Raw genomic sequence first — 12079 nt, 5'->3', positions numbered from 1 at the left:
CGAAATTACGGGTGTGTTCGTAAATTCACTCTGCAGTACCAGAGGGCGTTCGTAAATTCAGAGCGTTGTCAGATTGTCCGTTCGTAAATTCAGAGCATTTCGCTCTCGGAGCGCAAACTGGACGCTCTGGCAGGAGAGTAGGTTTGACCTCACAACTGCAGTCAAACACCCAAGCTAACTGGCTAAAGTTAGCTAGCGTAGCTACTTCCAGACATTAATTAGAGAACACCTCACTCTGACCATTTTTCTCGCCCTAGCAGAGCTGGTTAGGCTGTTTCAATGTTATCTAGAGCGTTGGTGACTAACTATGCTGCTGGCAACAATTTAATTACGTTTTTTGCCGACGTTTACTGACACTGGTCATATTTAACGGGTGTTGCGCGTTCGTAAATTCATCAGTTATTCTGCACACTCAGACGAGAGCGCTCTGGAAATCGGAATAGATAGCCAGAGTTAATTTACGAACGCACTCTACATCGAACACAACGGTCGGCCATCTTGGAGGCGATCGCCAGTTCATATGCCGCGTTCAAAAATACTGGGAGCTCGCACTCTCCGACTTCCGAGCCTTCAATCAACTGGGAATTCGGAGAAAAAAAACGAGATACTCGGGCATCTTTCTAGAGCTCCGACCTGAAGATCACTGACGTCTTGATTTGACCTCGTATTTTTCAGAGTTCCCAGTTATTGTGAACGCGTCATTATTATAGCTCAACGCGTGAAAGTACGGTATGTGACGTCATTATAAAACTGCTGTGACGCTGGGGTCGACTATTCGGTCAATACGGTACTTTCATAGTTACCACGTTATATTAGCGAACGCTAAAGTTATCGCATACCATACTGACTTTACATTTTGTATCTAAACCAACCTGTTTATACATTGTTGCCATCAAGGTACACTCAAGAACATGGCAGAAAGTGACTGGGATACCGTGACCGTACTGAGAAAGAAGGGACCATCTGTCGCACAGTCGAAGTCGAAACAGGTAGCTAACGTTAGTTAGGTAGCTAGCAAGCTTGGGCTAATGCGTTAGCGAACGTTAGCTGATAACTAGCGTAGTCTGGTTAGCCAGCGTCTGAACACGCTTGTCAGTGAACTGGGACCTAGCTGGTTTGGCTATCTTTGGCTTAAAACCTATTTACTTTTTCTTACTAGCTGTCTACCCTGCTAGCTTATTTGCATTCGAACTTGTAATTAGTTGGCCGACGTTTGCCAGAAATGGTTCCAAATGTACCTAGCTAGCTAGTAGTTAGCTAAAGACTACAGTCTAGTTATGTTAACCAAAGATGGTGGTGTTGTTATTATTGACTTTCCCTTTAAACTTTGGTGTGTGTCCTGTAATGTGGCTAAGTAGTAACGTTTAACTAGTTATAATTTATGAACTTGCTACACAGCCAGAACACATTGACACAACAATGTGATACGTTACTGTCTTTTAGGCTGTTGCAGCAGCTCAAAGACGTGGGGAAGAACTTGATACCACTAAGAAATGTAAGAACTCCCATCAATTTGTTCCTGTCCTTGTGTTATCTTTTGGTTTTGAAGGATGTTGTGCCATGTCTGTGGTTATTTATTAATAATGTTGAGATAACAGATGGATTGCTTGCTACACACACCATCTCAATAATGTCATCAAGGCCTTTAGTTTTTACTCAATTACAATTTTTGTTCTTTACTGCCAATTCGAATTTCATTATCTACAATGATGGAATCATGGCAGTATTGAGCAAGTGTTTGAATTCCCAGGGGAAGTGTACTGAAGGGGAGTAAACGTATTCATATTTAAACACAAAAGCACAAACACACATTTGTCTGTGACGTAAGTCTAGAAATATAGTTATTTAAATCTGCCAATACAGGTTGTTAGAGCCATTTTGTATGATATGTAACTAAAGGGGCCACCCATTGTCTTTCGACAACTAGGCTACATCGGCCATCAAAGCAGACTGCTGTCAAACTCTGACATAAGACAATGTCAGTCAACGTCAATCTTGATTCTTGGGATCCACAGGGTGTACTTTTTCCAGCCCAGTAACATACAGTAGTTGATTAAACTCAAGTGCTTTATGATTAGTTGAGTCAAGTGTGTCTACTGGGCTGGAACAAAAACCTGAAAACCATGTGGGTCCCCAGGATCAGGAATGAAGAACAAAGGGTGGCCCTTTTTGTTTGAGTCTTGTATCTTAGAATACATTTAATATTGTACAGCATTTGCCTGATAGTCCCAATAATTAGATATTGTTGTTGAATTTGTGTTAGCCTATATTACCCCTCTCTTCTTCTCTCCCTCTCTCAGGGGCTGCAGGACAAAACAAACAGCACGTGATCACCAAGAATACAGCCAAGCTTGACAGAGAGACTGAAGAGCTTCAACACCAAAGAGTATCTCTGGAGGTGGGCAAGGTCATCCAGCAAGGCCGGCAAAATCAGGGCCTGACACAGAAAGACCTGGCCACTGTAAGTACACTCTCCCAAATGTGGATGAAGAGATTAAAATATAGGAACTGTTCATTTTCACTGAGGGTTGTTTATTGAAGTGTATTTACCTTTGCTTAGCAGGGCTTGGATCAAATTAATTTTCTATACCAGTCATGGATATGTTGTTGGTCAATTTTTTTTAGAAAATCAATGAAAAACCACAGATAATTGGAGATTACGAATCTGGAAAGGCTATCCCCAATAACCAAGTCATGGGAAAGATTGAAAGAGCAATTGGTGAGTTTTTATTTACAGGTCTTTTTTCTGACACTGACATTCTACATTTTCTAGCATAGCTTCATATGGATTTGTGGTTGTCAAATCATCCTTCTCACAGCATAGGCCTGTTTGACACCATTATTGGGTTATTTTTGTACTAACTAGTCTGATTACAATAATATATGATTATATCAGTATCACTAATGGAACAATAAAGCCCAGGTGTTTCGAGATGGTGTCAACAAAAATCTGAGCGTTTTTCCTCCTTGTTGTCCATAGGACTGAAGTTGCGTGGGAAGGACATTGGGAAACCCTTGGAGGCAGTCCCAAAGAAAAAGTGAAGGCAAAGCCTCGAAGCAGCTTAGCCTACAATATTACCACCACAGCTGACAGCCTTGCAAATTCTCCAGAGAGCTAGCACACCTTAACCAGTTTATTTAACTTGGGCTGCTACTTTCTTTTACTGCCCTGATTCCAGTAATGAATGTCAAGCTTGCAGGACCTGATTTAAACATCAACATTGCATTACTAGATTCAAATATACTGTGGTTTTGTTTTGCATCTGGCTTTCAGCAAACTACAAGAAGAGAAAATTGATTTTTACTGAATGGTTTTAATGTCTACAATACTATCTTCTATACTCGCTGAGGTCTGTCTCCATGTTCTGTGGTCATTCCCTTTCAACTAGACATGAATAAGTTTGGCATTTTGGCTAAAGGGTTTTATTGTAGCGTATGCTTTTCTAACATTTATGCAAGAATGCTGCTTTCATGGGCTGGTCTCTCCCGAAAAAGTGATTTATTAAATCTCAAGGGACCAAAAAGTTAAACTAAATAATAAAATCTGGAATATGAAACCATTGTGTCTCGGATTGATTCTCGGACACACTGTTGCCATATGCAGTACCAAAGACTTAAGCCATATGTCCACCAGATACACATGTGTTTTGCCATTTGTGCCATTTGTGTACAGATCCTTGCTACATGGGGCCATGCATTATAATGCTGAAACATGAGGCGATGGCGGCGGATGAATGGCACAACAATGAGCCTCAGGATCTCATCAGGGTATCTATGTGCATTCAATTGCCATCAATAAAATGCAATAGTGTTCGTTGTCCATAGCTTATGCCTGCTCATACCATAACCCCACCGCCACCATGCGGCACTCTGTTCACAACGTTGACATCAGCAAACCGCTCGCCTGCTCACATGACGCCATACAGGTGGTCTGCAGGTGTGAGGCCGGTTGGATGTACTGCTAAACTCTAAAATCACGCTCCATCAAAACTTGAGTTATCTGTAACAGGGATGTAAACAAATTTGTGCACAACAATACTATTGTTTTGTGTATTGGAACATTTCTGATATATTTTATTTCAGCTCATGAAACATGGGACCAACACTTTATATTTGTGTTCAGTATAGTTTGTTTCTAGCCTTCTGTCTCAATCTCAAGCAACATCAATACATTTAACTGGTTGTCATATAGAGTACTGATTTGAAATCACTAGCTTCACCTGCATGATGGGATGCTAAATTACACAAGCCATTCTGTTGGCTGGTTTGCACTACCCAAGTGTAGTAATGATGAATTCTCCCAGTGTCCTCCTTACCCGGAGACAAGTCCTTCAGCCGGTATCTTCTTGTCTCTAATAACACAATAGTCAGTATCATTTTGGCCTCTATGGTGCCACTCTTCCCCATGGGGAACATTTATGAACTTCTGTTTGTACCACCGCACGGTAATGCAACGCATTAATATTGAACGCATGTGGTACACAGAACGCACCGCAGCCGTGCTGCATCCCAAACTTACTAGCCTGTTCAACCTCTCTTTCGTAACGTCTGAGATCCCCAGAGATTGGAAAGCTGCCGCGGTCATCCCCCTCTTCAAAGGGGGTGACACTCTAGATCCAAACTGTTACAGACCTATATACATCCTGCCCTGCCTTTCGAAAGTTTTTGAAAGCCAAGTTAACAAACAGATCACCGACCATTTCGAATCCCACCGTACCTTCTCCGCTATGCAATCCGGTTTCCGAGCTGGTAATGGGTGCACTTCAGCCACGCTCAAGGTCCTAAACGATATTATAACCGCGATCGATAATAGACAGTACTGTGCAGCCGTCTTCATCGACCTGGCCAAGGCTTTCGACTCTGTCAACCACCGCATTCTTATTGGCAGACTAAATAGCCTTGGTTTCTCAAATGACTGCCTCACCTGGTTCACCAACTACTTCTCAGATAGAGTTCAATGTGTCAAATCGGAGGGCCTGTTGTCTGGACCTATGGCAGTCTCTATGGGGGTGCCACAGGGTTCAATTCTTGGGCCGACTCTTTTCTCCGTGTATATCAATGATTTCGCTCTTGCTGCTGGTGACTCTCAGATCCACCTCTACGTAGACGACACCATTTTGTATACATCTGGCCCTTCATTGGACACTGTGTTAACAAACCTCCAAACGAGCTTCAATGCCATACAACACTCCTTCAGTAGCCTCCAACTGCTCTTAAACACTAGTAAAACTAAATGCATGCTCTTCAATCGAACGCTGCTGGCACCCGCCCACCCGACTAGAATCACTACTCTCGATGGGTCTGACCTAGAGTATGTGGACAACTACAAATACCTAGGTGTCTGGTTAGACTGTAAACCCTCCTTCCAGACTCACATTAAGAATCTCCAATCCAAAGTTAAATCTAGAATCGGTTTCCTATTTCGCAACAAAGCCTCCTTCACTCATGCTGCCAAACATGCCCTCGTAAAACGGACTATCCTACCGATCCTTGACTTCGGCGATGTCATTTACAAAATAGCCTCCAACACTCTGCTCAGCAAATTGGATGTAGTCTATCACAGTGCCATCAGTTTTGTCTCCAAAGCCCCATATACTACCCACCACTGTGACCTGTACGCTCTTGTTGGCTGGTCCTCACTACATATTCGTCGCCAAACCCACTGGCTCCAGGCCATCTATAAATCACTTCTAGGCAAATCCCCGCCTTATCTTATCTCATTGGTCACCATAGCAACACCCACCCGTAGTATGCGCTCCAGCAGGTATATCTCACTGGTCATCCCCAAAGCCAACACCTACTTTGGCCGCCATTCCTTCCAGTTCTCTGCTGCCAATGACTGGAACAAATTGCAAAAATCTCTGAAGCTGGAGACACTTATCTCCCTCACTAACTTTAAGCATCAGTTGTCAGAGCACCTTACTACTGCACCTGTACACAGCCCATCTGAAATTAGCCTGCCCAACTACCTCATCCCTATATTGTTATTTATTTTGCTCATTTGCACCCCAGTATCTCTATTTGCACATCATCTCTTGCACATCTATCATTCCAGTGTTAATACTAATTGTAATTATTTTGCACTATAGCCTATTTATTGCCTTACCTCCACAACTTGCTACATTTGCACACACTGTATATATATTTTCTGTTGTATTTTTGACTTTATGTTTTGTTTTACCCCATATGTAACTCTGTGTTGTTGTTTTTATCGCACTGCTTTGCTTTATCTTGGCCAGGTCGCAGTTGTAAATGAGAACTTGTTCTCAACTGGCTTACCTGGTTAAATAAAGATGAAAAAAAAAAAATAATAATAATAAAAGCGTTGCGGACTGCTCCATTGCCAATGAATGACTTCCGCCGCAAGTCCATTGACAATGAATGGCTTCCGCCGGAACGCAGTGTTTTAACGCATCTGGTGGAAAAGAAGCTTTGACTTAACTCTGTGGCAGCACCAACAAATACACCTCGGCTCAGCAATGTCTGATTGATTTATGTTGTAAAACCTGCGTCAAGATTGCAAATCACTACGGAATCGCATTGAACAAACCTCACAGAAAACAAATCCAGTTGATATACATACTTTTTTTTTTAAGGAAGCTGGATCGCTAACGATGTTACGTTAGCAACAAGCTAGCTAACGTTATCTATATCCACATGTACGTGTGGTGGTCAACGTTTCACACGGTTGGGTGGCACAACAGTATGGTCGGGGACGGTGTCATTTACAAGCTACTGCCAACCAGATTATCTCAGTTAGCTAACGTTAGCTAGCTGCTTAATCTGTCGCGCAACCCGAACCGTTTTCTTTGATAACTCCAAAACTACGTCAACGCTACCCCATCCCTGCCCACCCAGGCAGTCAGTGGCAACAAAACAAGAGATCGGAGAGATGACGGCAACATCATGTCTGAGAGATATCCTTTAGCCGAGAAAGGCCTCTCGGAGGGCTATGCGCGATTTAGGTTCAAGGACACGTCGCTGCTCATTTGGCAACAGCAGCAAATGGAGCTGGAACAGGGCCCACCGAGTAACTACCTCAGTAGGAGTCAAAGTACGTGGTACAGTCAGAATGGAAACCAGGCAGTCGTAGTACGGGACAAACGAACTGTCACAGTGGATCCAACTGCTGACACTGGAAGTTCCAGAATATGTTTGATAATGTGACAGTTATAGTGACACACATGTATTCATATGCCCTATGCTTCTATATTTGTAAACGGCTTGTACAAAAATATATGGTGCAGACTGAAGTTGATTATTTGTGTGCTGAAAGACGTCTGCCAGAAATATGTTATGACCATTCACTGGCCGACTAATGTGCTGGTCAAAGCAAAGTAAGCCTGTGCATTTACATTGGGGTATGGCAGTATCATTTATATAGCATTTTTGCATTTCAATGCAGTATTATTGTAAACTGACGAACTGCGGTATTGTCAATATATGCGCTTGTATCACAACACTTGTAACAAAACAATTGTTGCAACAGCAAGTGTAGGTTAATTATGTGTATTGTCATGTGAAATAGAAGTCTGCACTTTCAATTCAATTTCTGTCTGTTACTTACCACAAACCTTTAACATAGCTATGTCCCTGCCTTCTATTGGCTGTAACAGCTGTGATGTGGATAGGATACAAAGAACCAAAGAGCTCACAATTGTATGTTGGTGGTTTATTTATGAAAACAAAGGAACTCAGAAAATAAGGGATCCCATGTAAATAATTACATAAAATATAAACTTATTGTTTGCCCTGCATCCCCATGTAATTTCACCCTTCAATGAATCTTACATTTCTCAAAAGACACATCTACAGAAGTTACTATACTGTGCTACAAAATATTTAAGAAAGTTACAGCAGTATGCAAATACATACAATTGTTTTATTTAAATAAAATTTACCTATGACCAATAACTAAAATGAACAAATCAGTGAATATAGTGAAAACACGTCCTTAAAGTGCCTTCTGAAAGTATTCACACCCCTAGACTTTTTCCACATTTTGTTGTAACAAAGGGGTATTCAAATTGATTTGTCTGTCAATGATCTACACATGTCAAAGTGGGAAAAAATTCTAACATTTGTAAGACAAAAAAAATAAAACACTCTTGATTAGATAAATATTCAACCCCCTGAGTAAATACATGTTATACTGAACAAAACTATAAACACAACATGTAGTGTTGGTCCCATGTTTCATGAGCTGAAATAAAAGATCCCAGACATTTTCCAGATGCACAAAAAGCTGATTTGTCAAATTTTGTGCACAAATTTGTTTACATCCCCATTAGTGAGCATTTTATACTTTGCCAAGATAATCCATCCACCTGACAGGTGTGGCATATCAATAAGCTGATTAAACAGCATGATTATTACATATGTGCACCTTGTGCTGGGGACAATAAAAGTCCACTAAAATGTGCATTTTTGTCACTACACAATGCCACAGATGTCTTAAGTTTTGAGGGAGCGTGCAAATGGCATGCTGACTGCAGGAATGTCCACAGAAGCTGTTGCCAGAGAATTGAATGTTAATTTCTCTACCATAAACATAGTTTTAGAGAATTAGGCAGTACGTCCAACCGGCCTCACAACCGCACACCACGTGTAACCATGCCAGCCCAGGACCTCCACATCCAGCTTCTTCACCTGCGGTATCGTCTGAGGCCAGCCATCCGGACAGCTGATGAAACAACCAAATAATTTCTGCACAAACTGTCAAGTTACACGTTTTTAATGTCACATGCACAAGTACAGTGAAATGCTTTTCTTGCAAACTTAAAACCCAACAATGCAATAATCAATAACAATGTAAGACTAGAAAAAACACAAGAAACAAGACATGAAGAACACAGTAAGGATTCAGAACGTATTCAGACCCCTTGACTTTTTCCACATTTTGTGTAAAGGAAAGAATGGGGCCTTATTCTAAAATTAATGAAATTGATTTTTCCCCTCATCAATCTACACACAATACCCCATAATGACAAAGCAAAAATGGGTACAAAATAATATCTAATTTACATATGTATTCAGACCCTTTACACAGTACTTTGTTGAAGCACCTTTGGCAGCGATTACAGCCTTGAGTCTTCTTGGGTATGACGCTACAAGCTTGGCACACCTGTATTTGGGGAGTTTCTCCCATTCCTCTCAAGCTACAGTGGGGGAAAAAATTATTTAGTCAGCCACCAATTGTGCAAGTTCTCCCACTTAAAAAGATGAGAGAGGCCTGTAATCTTCATCATAGGTACACGTCAACTATGACAGACAAATTGAGAAAAAAAAATCCAGAAAATCACATTGTAGGATTTTTTATGAATTTATTTGCAAATTATGGTGGAAAATAAGTATTTGGTCACCTACAAACAAGCAAGATTTCTGGCTCTCACAGACCTGTAACTTCTTCTTTAAGAGGCTCCTCTGTCCTCCACTCGTTACCTGTATTAATTACTCGGAACCTGTTTGAACTTGTTATCAGTATAAAAGACACCTGTCCACAACCTCAAACAGTCACACTCCAAACTCCACTATGGCCAAGACCAAAGAGCTGTCAAAAGACACCAGAAACAAAATTGTAGACCTGCACCAGGCTGGGAAGACTGAATCTGCAATAGGTAAGCAGCTTGGTTTGAAGAAATCAACTGTGGGAGCAATTATTAGGAAATGGAAGACATACAAGACCCCTGATAATCTCCCTCGATCTGGGGCTCCACGCAAGATCTCACCCCGTGGGGTCAAAATGATCACAAGAAAAGTGAGCAAAAATCCCAGAACCACACGGGGGGACCTAGTGAATGACCTGCAGAGAGCTGGGACCAAAGTAACAAAGCCTACCATCAGTAACACACTATGCTGCCAGGGACTCAAATCCTGCAGTGCCAGACGTGTTCCCCTGCTTAAGCCAGTACATGTACAGGCCCGTCTGAAGTTTGGATGATCCAGAAGAGGATTGGGAGAATGTCATATGGTCAGATGAAACCAAAATATAACTTTTTGGTAAAAACTCAACTCGTCGTGTTTGGAGGACAAAGAATGCTGAGTTGCATCCAAAGAACACCATACCTATTGTGAAGCATGGGGGTGGAAACATCATGCTTTGGGGCTGTTTTTCTGCAAAGGAACCAGGACGACTGATCCGTGTAAAGGAAAGAATGAATGGGGCCATGTATCGTGAGATTTTGAGTGAAAACCTCCTTCCATCAGCAAGGGCATTGAAGATGAAACGTGGCTGGGTCTTTCAGCATGACAATGATCCCAAACACACTGCCCGGGCAACGAAGGAGTGGCTTCGTAAGAAGCATTTCAAGGTCCTGGAGTGGCCTAGCCAGTCTCCAGATCTCAACCCCATAGAAAAATCTTTGGAGGGAGTTGAAAGTCCATGTTGCCCAGCGACAGCCCCAAAACATCACTGCTCTAGAGGAGATCTGCATGGAGGAATGGGCCAAAATACCAGCAACAGTGTGTGAAAACCTTGTGAAGACTTACAGAAAACGTTTGACCTGTGTCATTGCCGACAAATGGTATATAACAAAGTATTGAGAAACTTTAGTTATTTACCAAATACTTATTTTCCACCATAATTTGCAAATAAATTCATAACAAATCCTACAATGTGATTTTCTGTTTTTTTTTCTTCTCATTTTGTCTGTCATAGTTGACATGTACCTATGATGAAAATTACAGGCCTCTCTCATCTTTTTAAGTGGGAGAACTTGCACAATTGGTGGCTGACTAAATACTTTTCCCCCCCACTGTAAAATAAACAACAGAAAAGTGGTGCGTGCATATGTATTCACCCCCTTTGCTATGAAGCCCCTAATTAAGATCTGGTGCAACCAATTACCTTCAGAAGTCACATAATTTGTTAAATAAAGTCCACCTTTGTGCAATCTAAGTGTCACATGATCTGTCACATGATCTCAGTATATATACACCTGTTCTGAAAGGCCCCAGAGTCTGCAACACCACTAAGCAAGGGGCACCACCAAGCAAGCAGCACCATGAAGACCAAGGAGCTCTCCAAACAGGACAGGGTTGGGTTATCAAAAAATATCAGAAACTTTGACCATTAAATCCAGTATTAAAAAATTGAAAGAATATGGCACCACAACAAACCTGCCAAGCGAGAGCCACCCACCAAATCTCACAGACCAGGTGAGGCATTAATGACAATGACATGGAGGGCATTAATCAGAGAGGCAACAAAGAGACCAAAGATAACCCTGAAGGAGTTGCAAAGCTCCACAGCGGAGATTGAATTATCTGTCCATAGGACCACTTTAAGCCGTACACGCCACAGAGCTGAGCTTCACGGAAGAGTGGTCAGAAAAAAGACATTGCTTAAAGAAAAAAATAAGCAAACACGTTTGATGTTCGCCAAAAGGCATGTGGGAGACTCCCCAAACATATGGAAGAAGGTACTCTGGTCAGATGAGACTAAAATTGAGCTTTTTGGCCATGTCTGGCGCAAACCCAACACCTCTCATGACCCCGAGAACACCATCCCCACAGTGAAGCATGGTGGTGGCAGCATCATGCTGTGGGGATGTTTTTCCATCGGCAGGGACTGGGAAACTGGTCAGAATTTAAGGAATGATGGATGGCGCTAAATACAGGGAAACTCTTGAGGGAAACCTGTTTCAGTCTACCAGAGATTTGAGACTGGGACAGAGGTTCAACTTCCAGCAGGACAATGACCCTAAGCATACTGCTAAAGCAACACTTGAGTGGTTTAAGGGGAACCATTTAAATGTCTTGGAATGGCCTAGTCAAAGCCCAGACCTCACTCCAATTGAGAATCTGTGGTATGACTTAAAGATTGCTGTACACCAGCAGAACCCATCCAACTTGAAGGAGCTGGAGCAGTTTTGCCTTGAAGAATGGGCAAAAATCCCAGTGGCTAGATGTGCTTAGCTTATAGAGACATACCCCAAGAGACTTGCAGCTGTAATTGCTGCAAAAGGTGGATAGTTATGCACGTTCAAGTTCTGTTTGTTTCACAATAAAACATATTTTGCATCTTCAAAGTGGTAGGCATGTTGTGTAAATCAAATGATACAAACCCCCCAAACTACTA

At 41.9% G+C, this 12079-nt stretch overlaps 2 protein-coding genes across 3 annotated transcripts; both read left to right on the top strand.

Annotated features, from left to right (window-relative positions):
- The first annotated feature begins 680 nt into the window (after positions 1 to 680).
- LOC121584575 (endothelial differentiation-related factor 1 homolog) lies at positions 681 to 3557 on the top strand. Of its 2 annotated transcripts, XM_041900536.1 has the most exons (6): positions 681 to 787; positions 898 to 989; positions 1444 to 1495; positions 2301 to 2461; positions 2626 to 2719; positions 2981 to 3557. In XM_041900536.1, the coding sequence occupies exons 2-6, from the start codon at positions 912 to 914 to the stop codon at positions 3040 to 3042; spliced, it is 447 nt and encodes a 148-aa protein (XP_041756470.1). In that variant the 5' UTR covers positions 681 to 787; positions 898 to 911; the 3' UTR covers positions 3043 to 3557. The 2 variants fall into 2 exon arrangements, with proteins under 2 accessions (XP_041756470.1, XP_045081826.1); XM_045225891.1 differs by lacking the exon at positions 681 to 787 and having other exon boundaries at positions 794 to 989.
- A 2840-nt stretch (positions 3558 to 6397) lies between these two features.
- On the top strand, positions 6398 to 7549 carry LOC121584079 (putative uncharacterized protein BRD3OS). The gene has a single exon (XM_041899911.2). The coding sequence runs from the start codon at positions 6907 to 6909 to the stop codon at positions 7165 to 7167; it is 261 nt and encodes an 86-aa protein (XP_041755845.1). The 5' UTR covers positions 6398 to 6906; the 3' UTR covers positions 7168 to 7549.
- Positions 7550 to 12079: the final 4530 nt, after the last annotated feature.

Source organism: Coregonus clupeaformis, chromosome 16, assembly GCF_020615455.1.
Source record: "Coregonus clupeaformis isolate EN_2021a chromosome 16, ASM2061545v1, whole genome shotgun sequence".
NCBI lineage: Eukaryota > Metazoa > Chordata > Actinopteri > Salmoniformes > Salmonidae > Coregonus > Coregonus clupeaformis.
Note: the sequence above shows the minus strand (reverse complement) of the source record. Positions and strands in the feature narration are given on the sequence as shown.